Source organism: Elgaria multicarinata, chromosome 19, assembly GCF_023053635.1.
Source record: "Elgaria multicarinata webbii isolate HBS135686 ecotype San Diego chromosome 19, rElgMul1.1.pri, whole genome shotgun sequence".
NCBI lineage: Eukaryota > Metazoa > Chordata > Lepidosauria > Squamata > Anguidae > Elgaria > Elgaria multicarinata.
This window is the reverse complement of record NC_086189.1, coordinates 10,560,234-10,577,337: the sequence shown is the minus strand read 5'-3', so window position 1 is coordinate 10,577,337 and position 17,104 is coordinate 10,560,234. Positions and strand designations below refer to the sequence as shown.

At 45.6% G+C, this 17,104-nt stretch overlaps 1 protein-coding gene across 1 annotated transcript in view; it reads right to left on the bottom strand.

The window, feature by feature from the left end:
* ASTN2 (astrotactin 2) overlaps positions 1-17,104 on the bottom strand; it is a 732,687-nt gene that overhangs the window by 213,947 nt on the left and 501,636 nt on the right. The window contains exon 14 of the mRNA XM_063144970.1: positions 16,718-16,906. Coding sequence (XP_063001040.1) covers positions 16,718-16,906 — 189 coding nt within the window. The remainder of the gene's footprint in view (positions 1-16,717; positions 16,907-17,104) is intronic.

Genomic DNA, 17,104 nt, shown 5'->3' with positions numbered 1-17,104 from the left:
AAAAGCCTTTCCGTTGTTTGTGGGTGCCCTGCAAATTTGTATCTCTGCCCTGCTGCTGATTTTATCCTGGTTGTGCTTTTATATTGTATTTTATATTATGGTTTTATACTGTTGTTTTATACTTTGAATGGACTTAGAATCATAGAATAGCAGAGTTGGAAGGGGCCTCAGAGAAGATTGAGGGGAGACATGAAAGCACTCTTCAAATACTTAAAAGGTATTTTAAGTATTTAAAATACCTAAGAGGAGGGCCAGGATCTCTTCTGGATCCTCCCAGAGGGCAGGACACAGAATAACGGGCTCAAGTTAAAGGAAGCCAGATTCCAGCTGGACATCAGGAAAAACTTCCTGACTGTTAGAGCAGTACGACAATGGAATCAGTTTCCTGGTGAGGTTGTGGCCTCTCCCACACTAGAGGCCTTCAAGAGGCAGCTGGACAACCATCTGTCAGGGATACTTTAGGGTGGATTCCTGCATTGAGCAGGGGGTTGGACTCGATGGCCTTGTAGGCCCCTTCCAACTGTGCTATTCTATGATTCTATGATTCTACAAGGCCATCGAGTCCAACCCTCCACTCAATGCAGGAACCCACCCTAAAGCATCCCTGACAGATGGTTAGTCTTAATTTCTGTGAACCGGCCAGAGAGCTTCAGCTATTGGGCGGTACAGAAATGCAATAAATAAATAAATAAATAAATAAATAAGAGAAGAAAGCAATGGCTGAAAAAGGCCTCATATCGAACCCCGTTTCGATTTTGCCCAAAGGCACGTGGGAGACACAGCAAGCACGTGGGGGGAACATTCTCTGGTCTGATGAGACCAAAACTGAACTTTTGGGCCTTAGTGTAAATGCTATAAAATCAGACTCCTTTGGTCTTTCTATCCTTGTGGGAAATGGTGTTTAATGAGATAAAAGAAACTTTAGGAATGGAGATTGGAGAGTCACCTATAGTGGCATCGTTATCATTATATGGAGAATTAAATTGTAACAAAGAGACAAAAGAATTGATAACGAATTTGCTAACAGCAGCAAAGTTAATGATATCTAGGAACTGGAAGGTTCAAGGGGATTACCATATAGAAGATTGGTATAAAGAGATATGGGATATTGCTATCAATGATAAATTAACATGTAATATAAAAGTGGGACGAGAAATAACAAAAACGAATGATTTTGAGGGAATATGGAAACAGTTCCTAGAATTTGTTTTATCTAAGGGGAGTAGGAAAGCACCTCCAGAAGAAACAATGAGATTTTGGAAACAGGAATAAGATCCCGTGGGGGGGGGCACTTTATGTTAAGTATGATTATGTTAATAGATTAAGCCAGAATATATGTTATTAAGGTTATTCAACATTTATGTATTATGTTGTTTTCTTTTATTGTATTGATGTATGTTTAAGTATTGAAAATATTTTTTTAAAATAAATAAAAATAAATGGTTATTTATTTATTTATTTATTATTTAGAATATTGATATACCGCTCCCCATTGAAAAATTTCGGAGTGGTGTACAAGGTAAAATGAAAATAAAAACGGGATAAAAACAGTTAAAACAAAATTTAAAAGAAGCAATAACAGTAATCCAAGGCTGCATGTTAGAGAAAGGCTTCTTGGAATAAAGATGTTTTCAGGAGGCGCCGAAAGGAGTACAAGGTTAGAGCCTGCCTGACCTCCAGAGGCAGGGAGTTCCACAGGAGGGGGGCCACCACGCTGAAGGCTCTTCCCCTGGTGGATTCTAATCCGAGGATGGGTCTAGGTGGAACCACCAGGAGCAGGCCCTCGGATGACCTCAGTGACCGGGCAGGTGGGTAAGAGAGAAGGCTCTCTCTCTCTCAGGTATACTGGTCCCAAGTTGTTTAGGGCTTTGTACGCAAGTACAAGAACCTTCAACCTGGCCGGGTTGCAAATAGGCAGCTAGTGCTGTTCCCTCAGCAGAGGAGTTACATGCTGGAAAGGGGCCGCTCCAGACAACAGCCGAGCTGCAGCATTCTGCACTAGCTCCAGCTTCCGGAGCAGCTTCAAGGGCAGCCCCACATAGAGCGCGTTGCAGTAATCCAACCTTGAGGTTACCAATGCCTGTACCACCGTGGCCAAGCTATCCCTGTCCAGGAGAGGCCATAGTTGGCGAACCAACCGAAGCTAGTAAAAGGCACTCCGAGCCGTGGCGGCTACTTGAGCCTCCAACGACAGAAATGGGTCTAAGAGTACCCCCAAACTACGAACCTGTTCTTTCAGAGGCAGAGCAACCCCATCCAGAACAGGCAATGAGCCTGTCTCCCGGACTCGGGAACCACTCACCCACAGGGCTTCCGTCTTGCCAGGATTCAGTCTCAGTTTATTGGCCCTCATCCAGCCCATTACTGAGTCATGCATTTGGTAAAAAAATGGTCTCTCTATCCTGCTTACTTTGTCTCCCAGTTATAAAGTCGGGAGCGGCCACTGTGGACACACCGAGCAGGGTGTCTTCGCTGTCTTCTCAACGGTGCCGGGGAGGGCAGGCATATATGCCTGATGGAACAGGCAACGCAGCGGCCCACTCGTGTTGCAACAGGGCTTGCTGACCTTGGGGAACTCATCTGCATGCAGAGGAAACGCAAAGGCCAAATCATCTAAAATCGACGCTGGCGCTAGCAAGAGACCCGGCTCGTTCAAAATGGATCGTGGGGAACTAATGCCGTTCTCGGATGGCAGGAGGCCTTTTGTTTTTGCATGCTGCTTTGAATTTCCCTGCGTGAGCCCGCATAGCAAGTGGTTGCCGACGGGGCCGGCCAATTGGCACGAGAGCGCCGCTCCGCTCCTTAAATGGCAAAAGACCATTTCCAGCTGCAGCCGGCACGTCGTTTGCTCCAATCCGTCGGCGCGGCGTGCGTTTCGGAGGCATTACCCTGGGTTCGAGAACCATCATTACCTCCCGACCAATATGTCTGAGGCTTTGGAGCTCTGAACAGGTAATAGAATCGCACAAAAAACCAATAATAAAAGGGAATGAAATAGAAGCCAGCCCCGGGGAAGCAGATCTATCTATTATGCCAAGCTGAAGGGTAAGAGGTAAACAAGCTATTCAAGGTACCAAGAAATGCGGCACTCTCCAGGGCAGGAATAATAAACAGACCAATTATTCTTTATACATTCAGGTGTTCTGAAGGACCCCTCTTTTGAAAATCAATGAAATTAATTTAATGTTGTTACATGCCTTACATTTAATATTCCCCAAGAGCTATTCAAAATGTGCTCAAAGATCTAAGGGACCTTCCTACACCTCCACCCACCCCAAATCAAATCACAGGGTACCGGCTGCCAGAATTGGGCAATATTCTGGAAAGGCCAGGCATTTCACAGAAGCACAGAACAGGGAGAGGCAGAGGCAAAGATGTTACAAAGGCCTAACCGCATCCGATCTTCACCGCAGGACCATCCAGGCATCGACGTTGTATAAATCAAGCTTTATGATCCACAACCCAAATCCCTCTATTCTATAAGAATCATGGAATCATAGAATAGTAGAGCTGGAAGGGGCCTCTAAGGCCATCTAGTCCAACCCCCTGCTCAATGCAGGAATCCACCCTAAAGCATCCCTGACAGATGGCTGTCCAGCTGCCTCTTGAAGGCCTCTAGTGTGGGAGAGCCCACAACCTCCCTAGGTAGTTGGTTCCATTGTTGTACTGCTCTAACAGTCAGGAAGTTTTTCCTGATGTCTAGCCGGAATCTGGCTTCCTGTCACTTGAGCCCATTATTCCATGTCCTGCACTCTGGGAGGATCCAGATGAGACCTTGGCCCTCCTCTGAGTGACAACCTCTCAAGTATTTGAAAAGTGCCATCATGTCTCCCTTCAATCTTCTCTTCTCCAGGATAAACATGCTCCAGCTGTTTCAGTCTCTCTTCATAGGGCTTTGTTTCCAGACCCCAGATCATCCTCACTGCCCTCCTCTGAACATGCTCCAGCTTGTCTGCGTCCTTCTTGAAGTGAGGTGCCCAGAACTGGATGCAATACATACTGCACCATTGCGACCTACATTTGGAACTACACACTTATGGGGAAAGACGTAGGTCTGCAGCGTGTTCACATAACAACCAAAACAGTGGTTCGTATTTCCCTAGGAGTTATGCCAAAGGTCTACATCTTACTTCGATACCACCCAGACAATTTTATGTACAAGAGTACAATGGATGTCACCAGATTAAAGTCATTGTCCCTTTCTACACCCAAGGATTATCCCAGGACAATGGGGAGATCATCCCTTTCTGCTCCTGGGATCCACTGTGTGTCATTTGCAGGCACAGGGACAATCCCTGGGGGGGGGGGGGGGAAGACAGGTGTAGAAACGGCCACTGTAGTCAACCAACCAACCCTGTATAAAATTGCATCGCAGGAGAAAAGAACAACAAGAAGAACATTATTCCTTTGAAGGACAGGCCTATCAATGGTTATTCATTATGATGGCTATATGGGACCTCAAAGTCCAGTGGCCGCAGGCCTCCAAGTACCAGTTGCTAGAGAGAGGAAGATTCCTCTTATGCCCTGCTTGGAGGCATCTGGTTGGGCATTGCATGAAACAGGATACTGGACTAAGGCCATTTCTACACCTGCCTTCCACCCCTCATGTCTAGCTAGACATGATGTCTGGCTAGACATGACAAGGGCAATGGATGAGGTGGGAAAATACAGGCTGGGATATAAATCCAGAGTTTCCTAGATTCTTAAAAGTACGCTATGTTCCGATCTGTTCCATTAGTGTGGCAAAACAGAGCCAAGAGGGTTGATATACAGGAAGGTGGTATTGGGGGGAATTAGAAAAAAAACATTTGTTTGCCAGTTCCCTGTTGCAGGTTTGCTCTCTTGCTGTCAGACATGACCCATAATCATCATAGGGTTTTTATTAAGGAGCAGCAGCAAGGGAGACGCCGAGTGACAGCTTTGAAATTAACTTGCCAAAACTTCCCATCAATATTATGACAATTCCTCCCTCGCCGGTTCAGTGACCCGACATGCAGCTTGACAACATTAACATAACTTTGCCGAAACAAAAGCCTGCCACTTTGGATCTGAAAAAGCTGGTTTACCTTCTGAAGAGGAGAAGGAAAACTGAACCAAACGTTCGTAAATTTCCACTCGGGGGCGAAATGTACATGTTGGAAAAGGGGAAACTTTTTTGTCAAGCAAGTAAGGGGATTACGTGAAAACTGGAGCAAGGAAAGGAAGCGAAACTCCCATGGAATTCCCATGCAGTCCCTGATGTGCTTGCGTTCCTGGGGACGAAAAAATGAGTGTGTCCCCTCCTCGCAGATCCATATGCTTTCTGCTTTATAAGTTTCCTGCAAGTATTTGAAGAGTGCTCTCATGTCTTCCCTCAGCCTCCTCTTCTCCAGGCTAAACATGCCCAGTTCTTTCAGTCTCTCTTCACGGGGCTTTGTTTCCACAACCCTGATCATCCTGGTTGCCCTCCTCTGAACACGCTCCAGCTTGTCTGCATCCTTCTTGAATTGTGGAGCCCAGAACTGGATGCAATACTCTAGATGACTGTTAGAGCAGTACGACAATGGAACCGGATACCTAGGGAGGTGGTGGGCTCTCCCATGCTAGAGGCCTTCAAGAGGCAGCTGGACAACCATCTGTCAGGGATGCTTCAGGGTGGATTCCTGCATTGAGCAGGGGGTTGGACTTGACGGCCTTATAGGCCCCTTCCAACTCTACTATTCTATGATTCTATGATAGCCCCATCAAGAGCATCTGGATTAAAAGACTGAAAGAACTGGGCATGTTTAGCTTAGAGAAGAGAAGATTGAGGGGAGACATGAGAACATTCTTCAAATACTTGAACGGTGGTCACACAGAGGAGGGCCAGGATCTCTTCTTGATCCTCCCAGAGTGCAGGACATGGAATAACGGGCTCAAGTTAAAGGAAGCCAGATTCCAGCTGGACATCAGGAAAAACTTCCTGAATGTTAGAGCAGTACGACAATGGAACCGGATACCTAGGGAAGTGGTGGGCTCTCCCACGCTAGAGGCCTTCAAGAGGCAGCTGGACAACCATCTGTCAGGGATGCTTTAGGGTGGATTCCTGCATTGAGCAGGGGGTTGGACTCGACGGCCTTGTAGGCCCCTTCCAACTCTACTATTCTATGAGGCCTAACTAGGGCTGAATAGAGAGGAACCAATACCTCACGCGATTTAGAAGCTATACTTCTATTAAAGTATTTATTATGGACACTGAAGCTACAGAGGCCCGGGATGCACGCTGACTCATCTATGTTAGTTAAAAGATCCGAGGAGCTCTAAATCCTTCCAAAAGATGCAGCCCTGTTCCGATAACATGCCCCCGTTCCTGCTTTTGCCGACACAGGGTTTTAATCCCCAGTATTAGGCAGTTTCCTGCTATGTTCCTCATGCACCAAATTAAGGCCTTCTCAAACAGCTGGCACCCTTAATGCTCAAAGAGGTTCTTGAATATCTATGGAAATTGAGGCAAATTACATCTTGCAGTTAATAATTTATCCTCCATTAAACCTCCCTTCTTGCCTCGTGTTATGAGATGATGTAATGGCATTTCGACACCCCGTCCCCACACAAAGACTGGGCAAAGGGACTTGAGATTCAGATGCTATATATGCCTGTACGTGTAGAAGAAAACAGGGAGTCGTTTTTAATCGGGATCTTTGACGGCAGCAAGATAAACATAAAAAGGACATGAAGCAGACGTGGCTATAGGGAGGCACATGTGCAGCGGACAAGTGAAATGAGGGACTGAGAAACACACTCCAAAGAAAAGCATTTCCACAACAGGAAGAAGAAGACTGAACAGGAATATCGGTCCTTCCTTTTTGGTTCATGCAGATGGGTCACGCCTTCAAGGGAACAGACAATGAGGATGATCAGGGGTCTGGAAACAAAGCCCTATGAGGAGAGACTGAAAGAACTGGCATGTTTAGTCTGGAGAAGAGAAGCCTGAAGGGAGACACAACAGCCCTCTTCAAGGACTTGAAAGGTTGTCACACAGAGGAGGGCCAGGAACTCTTCTCGATCCTCCCAGAGGGCAGGACACGGAATAATGAGCTCAAGTGACAGGGAGCCAGATTCTGGCTGGACATCAGGAAAAACCTCCTGACTGTTAGAGCAGTACGACAACGTCACAGTACTGGACACTCATCCCCTTGGACAACTCCTGAACCTTGAACTAATGCACACCTTGAATACCTTGCTTTTGGGCCCTGTCTTGGAACATACCATTGGACTTGGGCCATAGCTAGACCTAAGGTTTATCCCTGGATCGTCCAGGGGTCAGTCCTGTTCATCTAGGTGACACACAGGGGATCCAGTGCTCCGGCAGAGGCGAACCCTGGATGATCCCAGGATAAACCTTAGGTCTAGTTGTGACCTCAGTCTTTTGAAAGTTGCCCTTTCTGTTCTGAGATCTTAGCAGCAAAAGTGTAAAATTAGTTGCAGTCTGGACCCAGACATATGAGTCAACTGTGGCCTAATCTACAACAAGCAGGATATTGCACTACGAAAGTGGAGTGAAGTGCACTGACAACTGTTGGGGCCCACTGACGCATGCCATATACCGCTTTCATACCGCTTTCATAGTGCTACATCCTGCTTGGTGTAGACGTGTCCTGGGCCCCAACAGTTATCAGTGCACTTCAATACCACTCTAAAGCAGTGGTGCGGCTCCTGCCTTTTATATACCACTTCCATACCGTTTCATCGTGCAATATCCCACTTGGTGTAGATTAGGCTGCATTGGATACCTGAAAAGTATTTCATCAGGATCTGGGGAATCAGAAACCTTGGGCAGGTCACTACCTCTCAGGGTTGTTGCAAAACGTTCTGAACTACTTGAATAGGAGTGGGCAAGCAAACACCTTTGAGTTCTGAGAATCTCAACTGGCATTTCACTTTTCTAAACCACTGGGTTACACAGCAAAGCTAAACAAGATTGCAGGACATTAAAAACTACTTCCTCTATTCCACACCTCTACCTTCCCTCTTTTGCACGACCCCTTTTTCCCCCTAGAATTCACTGCCTTTTAACATCTGCGCCTTTCACTCCGAGCGATTGTTTGGACAGTTCTTGCATTCACTCTTGAGCTTTAAAGCTCTAATCTAGGGTGACCATATTAAAAGGAGGACAGGGCTCCTGTTTCTTTAACAGCTGTAATGAAAAGGGAATTTCAGCAGGTGTCGTTTGTATATATGGAGAACCTGGTGAAATTCCCTCTCCATCACAGCAGTTAAAGCTGCCCTCTTTTAAATCTGGTCACTCTAGTATAGCTCCTGCAGCTTTAACTGTGGTGATGAAGAGGGAATTTCACCAGGTGCTGCATGCATGCAAATGACACCTGCAGAAATTCCCTCTTCATCACAACTGTTAAAGATACAGGAGCCCTGTCCTCCTTTGCACAGGGTCACCCTACCTTAACTATATTTTGAATGTAGTCTAACTTGCTAATCCAAAGCCGACCAATAAAAGATTTTGAATCCAAAAGAGGGTAGGGCTCCTGCAGCTTTAACTGTTGTGATGAAGAGGGAATTTCACCAGGTGCTGCATGCATACAAATGACACCTCTGAAATCCACTTTTCTATGCAACTGTTAAAGATACAGGAGCCCTGTCCTCCTTTGCACAGGGTCACCCTACCTTAATTATCTTTTGAATGTAGTCTAACTTGCTAATCCAAAGCCGACCAATAAAAGATTTTGAATCCAAAAGAGGGTAGGGCTCCTGCAGCTTTAACTGTTGTGATGAAGAGGGGATTTCACCAGGTGCTGCATGCATACAAATGACACCTGCAGAAATTCCCTCTTCATCACAACTGTTAAAGATACAGGAGCCCTGTCCTCCTTTGCACAGGGTCACCCTACCTTAACTATCTTTTGAATGTAGTCTAACTTGCTTATCCAAAGCTGACCAATAAAAGATTTTGAATCCAAAAGAGGGTAGGGCTCCTGCAGCTTTAACTGTTGTGATGAAGAGGGAATTTCACCAGGTGCTGCATGCATACAAATGACACCTCTGAAATCCACTTTTCTATGCAACTGTTAAAGATACAGGAGCCCTGTCCTCCTTTGCACAGGGTCACCCTACCTTAACTATCTTTTGAATGTAGTCTAACTTGCTAATCCAAAGCTGACCAATAAAAGATTTTGAATCCAAAAGACGGTAGGGCTCCTGCAGCTTTAACTGTTGTGATGAAGAGGGAATTTCACCAGGTGCTGCATGCAAGAGCCCTGTTCTCCTTTTCATATGGGCACTCTATTGTCTCTGCTTCTCTCTTCCCTGACCCTTGCTGTCTGGACTCTTTTGAGACTGTAAATCTACAAGTGACGACATCATCATCATCATCATCAACATCATCTTTGTCATCTGCCTGGACTGGACTTTGGTTAGGGGCAAGAGCATATTTCCCTCCCTCCTGATGGACCACAAACTAGGGTGACCCTATGAAAAGGAGGACAGGGCTCCTGTATCTTTAACAATTGCATAGAAAAGGGGATTTCTGCAAGTGTCATTTGTATATATGGAGAACCTAGTGAAATTCCCTCTTCATCACTCCAGTTAAAGGTGCAGGAGCTATACTAGAGTGACCAGATTTAAAAGAGGGCAGTTTTAACTGTTGTGACGAAGAGGAAATTTCACCATATACAATTGGCACCTGCTGAAATTCCCTTTTCTGTGCAACTGTTAAAAGATACAGGAGCCCTGTCCTCCTTTCCATATGGTCACCCTAAACTGGTCACTCCTGCAGCTTTAACTGGTGTGATGAAGAGGACATTTCCCCAGGTTCTCCATATATACAAATGACACCTGCTGAAATTCCCTTTTCAATACAACAGTTAAAGATACAGGAGCCCGGTCCTCCTTTTCATAGGGTCACCCTACCACAATCCTCACCATATCGTGATTCATATTCCACCAAGATAGCAAGCTGGGGGGAGCTCTTTTAGGGCGGGGATTGGGGGATGCCCTTCTTTTCTGTTACAGATTAACACAGATGTCCTTCTGGGATTTCTCCCTAATTACCCTCCAAGGAATTGAGAAACCCAATGAACACCCCAGGCCCCCTCTCAAGAATAAACCTCTGCATAGCGTGTGACACGAATAGCCTTAAGATTTGCAGCGTCATCAGCCTTTCTCTCGCGAACAGGACAGTGGGGAAAGGACTTGCTGAATCAGCGCAAGAACTGGAAAGACTCTTAAGCGTGTTAGCTGTCAGTGATATGACAGGCTGTCCCTGCCTCTGACTCCTGTTCGCCAGGAAAACACACACACACACACACTCACAAACACACAAGGAATGAAACTGAGCAACTCCGGCCAGAAATAAATAAATAAATCACATCCTTTACGGCTGGCATTTTTGCCTGGTGAAGACACCTCACTTTACCTTTTAATCAAATGAAGCACTCGGCTTTCGTATCGCGGAGAACAAATTGGTCCCTAAAATAAATTCAGTCACTCCGAAACCAGTTTGCACTGCACAAGGAAAGGGGAAGAAAGGCCAGAAGTTTGAGGAATCTCGTTTATCAGCCCTTGGATGCCTCCTTCTTATTAAAATGAGACGTCGACTTTTATTTACAATAGGAAGAGAGGGAAATTGTGCCACGACTTCTTCTGGGGACCCAAGATTCCAGCACATACACAGGCCTGCTTTCAGGCTTTTCAATTAGACTGATTAAAGAGAAGCTGCATTCAACTTTTTCATGTGTATCCTTTCCTCAGAGGAAATTAGGAAACTATACATGAGCTTTGCAGTCTTCCATTGGGGGCTTGGGCAGGCCTAGATGTGTTTAGCTGTGAAGAGAAAGCATCTGAGATGCCTTCAGGATCATTCCCTGAGTCAAGCTGGTTTTGCTCCAGTTTGGAACTGGAGAACTAACTCTGGCCCTTTCTACACCTAAGGATTATCCATGGAAAATAGAGGGATCGTCCCTGCCTGCTCCTGGGATCCCCTGTATGTCATTTGGATGCACAGGGATGATCCCAGGACAATCCTGGGGGGAAATGGCCTATGATTTGCCACTATCACAGTGAGAATTGGAGGATATGTTCTTTAGAGCTAGGGTGACCATATGAAAAGGAGGACAGGGCTCCTGTATCTTTAACAGTTGTATTGAAAACGGAATTTCAGCAGGTGTCATTTGTATATATGGGGAACCTGGTGAAATTCTCTCTTCATCACAGCAGTTAAAGCTGCCCTCTTTTAAATCTCGTCACTCTAGTATAGCTCCTGCACTTTAACTGTTGTGATGAAGAGGGAATTTCACCGGGTTCCCCATATATACAAAGGACACCTGCTGAAATTCCCTTTTCTGTGCAACTGTTAAAGATACAGGAGCCCGGTCCTCTTTTCCATATGGTCACCCTATTGGAGCAAAATCTGGTGGAACCAGAACCGCTACAAGCAAGCGCTGAGATTTGGGTGTATGGTCTGTTTTAGGCAGGACTGCGCTCACCTGAAAGAACAGATGCCTAGCTTGGTGTGGGGGGATACTCCTTGATTCAACCTGTCACGTGGGGCCCAGGTGGCTTGGAGTGTCTTTTCCCTGCTTTGGCTGGTTCATCAGCTATGACCATTCACGGACAGGGATTGTCTGGCCACAATGGTTCATTCTCCGATTCCTAAAATGTATTGTATTGGGGGCTGACGTTGAAGACAGCTCAGAAACTTTGGCTAGAGCAGAGTGCAACAGCCAGGTGGGGTCAGGTTACAGTAGCTCTCCAAGACCTGGTCTAGCTGCCTGTTAAATTCCAAACCGAATTCAAAATCTATTTGTATGCCCTGGCATTCAAAACTGGTTTATCTTGCTGGTGGGTAAGAGCTGTCTATGGCCATAGCTAGACCTAAGGTTTATCCCTGGATCGTCCAGGGGTCAAACCTGTTCATCTAGGTGACACACAGGGGATCCAGTGCTCAGGAAGGGGCGAACCCTGGATGATCCCAGGATAAACTTTAGGTCTAGCTGTAGCCTGGGTCATGTTATTGCCTGCCTTTTATCGATGTAGGGAATATTGTCATTTTATTATTTTTATTGTTGACTGTATGAGAATCTTTAATTGTTGACTGCCCCGGTATCGTAAGACGAGAGAAGGTACAAAAATGGGTTTAAGAAATAAATAAGCAAACTTGGAAAGTATGTGCACAGATTCAGCCAAAGCCTTAAAAATGAAAAAAAAAAAAAAAACACCCACAACTAACTGAACAGATGTTGAGATATTGCAATAATGCAGGCACTTAATCAACGTAGGACACACAGCATGTGAATTTCAGAACAAGACGAAACGCCTAGAAAACCAGACGCACCCTTTCTCAGGTTTGCTGTTAGCCAAAAATTCCTGGGCAAATATAAAATAATCGTGTTGTTGTAATTGCTGGTTGTTAATTGAGATTCTGAGGAATTACAAGCGTGTTGATAAGGAATTTAGAATTGTGGTTGGGAGCAGGCAATTGATATATATATCACCAAGTGTTCCTGCTGTTTTAATTCTGTTACTGTATTTTAAATCTTTGAATTGCTGTTAGGCTTTATTTTGTTTTTCTGTTTTTTTTTTAATTTTAATTTTATTCTGTAGGTTTAAACTATTATATTGCAACTTGTCACGTTGTGTTTTATGGTTTAAATTGTTGTGAACTGCCCAGGAGAATGTCAGCTATTGGATAGTAAAGAAATGTAATGAATGAATAAATGTCATATTAAATAAACCCCATATAAAAGATATAGATATACATAAGCACACCCACACTCAATGATTTTAGAAGAGAAAAAAAACCTATTCTACATGAGGCTATCCCTGAAGAGTATCCAGAAGTTTCAATCAGTGCACAGTATCAGGACTAATTATTCCACTTGTCCTGAAAGCCCTGTGGTCAGGGCCGGTGCCAGACTATTTTGCGCCCTAGGCAAGGTGAGCTACTTTCACACACACACACACACACACACATGCCAACTTTGATTTTTAAGAACATATGTTTCCTGGAAAAAATAAGAAGCACAAAATTTGAAACTGCTAAACTTGTTTTAAAGTGCAAGAAATACGTCATGCCGATTTTAGCAAACAAATTGGAACGGAACGTCTATGGGTCTAAAATGCATTATTTAATAGGAATATCAACTCCAAAACATCCCACCCCAAGTCACACACGCGCGCGCGCACACACACACACACTCAGCATCACCCACTCCAAACAAACACACGCATGAACACATGCATTCACTCAAAGACCCCATGCACCCCATTCACTCATACATTCTCTCTCTCTCTCTTCCGGGCGCGTTCCGGAAGTCCGAACGTGGAGCCGCCCCACCTCCACCCCAGCGTCCCTGGCTTTGCTTCAGCTGGGCGGGTGTGGGGCACCATCTCGCCCACCCAGGCCCAGCTGAATCCTCGGGACGGGACGGACCACAGCCAACGCGCGTGAGCGCTGCGCTGCGCCCAGTGCCCCTCTTAGCTTGGCACTCTAGGCGGCCGCCTGAGTGGCCTCTATGGTAGCACCGTCCTTATCAATTGCTTCCCAGGGTTAATTCAAGGTGTTGGCCTTAACCATTAACACCTTAAATAGCTTAAGATCTGGCTATCCCTGCCACCGCCTGACTCGCTTAAGATCCTGCCCAAGTATTATGGTCTGCAAGAGAGGCCCTTATAACGGCACCACTAGTCAAAGAGGCCTGTTACTTGGGCAAATATGATACAGCTTTCTCCTGTTTCACCCCCACGCTATAGAACGCACTCCCTCAAGAATGGCAATTGCCCCCCCCCAATATCTTGACCTTTAGAAAGCACGTAAAGACACGTCTTTTCAATTTAGCCTTTTAAAAAGCGTGCTCTTCAACATTTTAATGCTTTTACTGTTTTAAATACTCTTGTTTTGTTTTGCTTTGATTGTTGCAGGGTTTTCATGTTTTAAATTGTTGTACACCACCTTGATGTGTTTCTGGCAGATAAAGCAATATATTAATATTAATAATATACATATAATAATACTATTTATTATTTTTTTTAAAAAAAACACCTTTGTGATTGGTAATGATGCTGTGAAATGTCACAAACGACGTTTGCTTATAACTTACTCTCCATGCACCCACAACTTTCATTCAGGCCCAAATCCAGATGGGGAGGATAGAGTCCCTGAGACCAGCAAAGATGACCTACTGGCCCTGTATTGCCTTAGGGAACATCTGAGCATTGCTGTATTGTTAGAGGAATCCTCCTGTGAGTTGAACCACGTCCCTTGCTTGTAAACAAGACCGTGTTGTGACGTTGCACAACACAATTATGGAGCCCGAAGCACGTCTGTGAAGGCAGCAGCCTGAGCTTCCAATTTCCTGGCTTCGTGGAACACGAGCCAACATGAGTTAAACTGTAACTCTGATCTGAAACTGGCAAGCTTTTTGATAATTGAATTTCTCTGGGGGGGTTTAAAAAAGGAAATGTATTATTACAGCGTTCTGGGCAAAACACACACACACACACAAATATAAACTAAAAACAAAACACAAATTCACTGGGTAGATGTGTACAAATGAATAGATATGCCCTTGCATGTTCAGATCGGCTTACGTCCAAGTAGGCCTGCACAGGCTTCCGACTTTTTTCCTCCCTCTTCATCTCTGATCTATCTGTCAGGCAGAACGACTCTCTCAGACCTCAAAACTACCTTTCTCTTGTCTCAGTTGACAGTTTCCTGTTACCCTTTCCTGACAGTGAAAATGCTGATAGGACAACTGTACCGGGCACGCTTATGTCAAGCATAGGAATTCTAAAATCGCAGCAAAAGTTTCAACAGATAGAGGAGGCTCTCGTTTGCACACAGGGGGTGCTAGGCGGGCGAGCATCCCAGAAGTACACAAAGAGGGAGAGCTAGTGGATGTATCCCTAGCCCCTCCTCGCGTGTAAAGCTTACACTTGAGCAGAATGACTGAATAGGGCTGGGTTCTTACCACCATGTTAGAGTGCACCTAGAGCATGAAATAGGTAATGGGTAAGTATCCCTTGTGTGAGACATGATCCTTATATGCCATGGTGCCCACAAGGCCAGGCTGGGCTATTTTAAAAGCCAACAAGCTATTTTCACCTTCTGCAAGTGACTGGAGTGATTCCTCCATTCATGTGTATTGGAGTAGGGGGGATCCTCCTGGGTGAGAAATGGGCACAGGGGGGATGAAGTGGACTCCCCCAATGACCATTGAAGTAACAGGGTCCATGGTGAGGGTAGGAGCTTTTCCCTCCTCCAACCGATTTTCAGCAGAGGAGGTCTTGCTTCCAATAAGAAGGCAATTGAGATGACTTGTATAGGGAGTGCATAATCAGCTGGAGCATGGGCGGTAAAACAGAGTCCTTGGTAAGTGGGGGGGGCTGAACTTCACCCCACCTCCAGCTGATTTTTGGCATGGGAGTTTATTCTCAGCCATGCGAATGAATAGAGAAATTCCTCCATTCAAGTGCATGGGCATGAGTGAGAGAAAGAGAGAGAGAAGTGGAGCCAGAGAAAGAAGGAAGGAAGAAAATGCATGGAAGGAAAGAAGGAAGGAAGAGAGAGAGAGAGAGAGAGAGAGAAGTGGAGCCAAGGAAGGAAGGAAGGGGAGAGAGAGAGAGAGAGAGAGAGAAAGGAGAGAGGGAGAAGAGCCGGAGAGAGAGTGAAGAGCCAGAGAGAGAGAAAGAAAGAGAGAGAGAGAGAGAGAGAGAGAGAGAGAGAAGTGGAGCCAAGGAAGGAAGGAAGGGAGAGAGAGAGAGAGAGAGAGAGAGAGAGAGAGAGAGAGAGAGAGAGAGAGAGAGAGAAGTGTAGCCAGAGAAAGAAGGAAGGAAGAAAATGCATGGAAGGAAAGGAGGAAGGAAGAAAGAGAGAGAGAGAGAAGTGGAGCCAAGGAAGGAAGGAAGGGAGAGAGAGAGAGAGAGAGAGAGAGAGAGAGAGAGAGAGAGAGAGAGAGAGAGAAGTGGAGCCAAGGAAGGAAGGAAGGGAGAGAGAGAAAGAGAGAGAGAGAGAGAGAGAGAGAGAGAGAAGTGGAGCCAGAGAAAGAAGGAAGGAAGAAAATGCATGGAAGGAAAGGAGGAAGGAAGAAAGAGAGAGAAAGAGAAGTGGAGCCAAGGAAGGAAGGAAGGGAGAGAGAGAGAGAGAGAGAGAGAAGAGCCAGAGTTAGCAGTGCACACACAGGGTGCACATTCCTGCAGACACACACCAACACTGATAAGGGGTCACTCCGAACATTTTTGTGATTGGTCCTACCACCACCACCACCACCACCACCACCATCAATTTATGGTGGTGCCAGATGGGCCCATTGGCTCCAAAAGGTTGGAGAACTTTGGGTAATTGGATTGGTTTTGAAAATGTGCGCAATTGCAGACCTCATAAGGTAGATCACAGATGCTAAGTCTCAAGTGATTTGCTCAATGAGTGTGACTTTACAAGCAATAGAACTTTGAAGTGTATGAGGGTGTATCTTTTTTCTTCCTCTTCAACATAGCGCTTGCAGTAGTAACAAGCCCGGACGTACGTAAAGACAGACCTATACAAACCACACCACCCGCTGTAGTAGCCATGTTTTCATACTATGGGTTCTTTCACAGTTCCAGACAAAACGTATTGCAATCACAGAACCTGGGCGGCTTTGTAGGACACTGCGGCTTTCAAACGTTCTACACACACACGTCCAGGTACATATGCAGCCTAGTCGGTGCTGTGCTGCCCATAGCAAAAGCTAGTGGGAATAGGACATACCTGAAGGTCATCTGGAAGACCTGCCCTTGGTTGACATGCTGGGTCCTGTTGTTGTAGCCATGCAACATCTCTCCGAAGAGGGTGTCATTGAATTTCCCATCCGCCTTGAGGCACTTGGGGCCCTCGCAGATGTCTGACAACATGAGGCAGGATTTGCTGTCTGGTGCCAGTTTGTATTCCTCAACACAGCTGAGAACCAAACACAAAGGAGAATATCAGATACCCTCAAAACGCAACCAACAAAAGACACTTCCAGCTCAAATGCGTTGCATTGTATCATTTCAAAGGAGGTGAAGGTTAAGAAGGCCAGCTTTATGGAACAGCATAAAAATAAAATCTGATGTACACTTGATCCTATGGATAAGGGGAGGAGTACAGGAAACAACG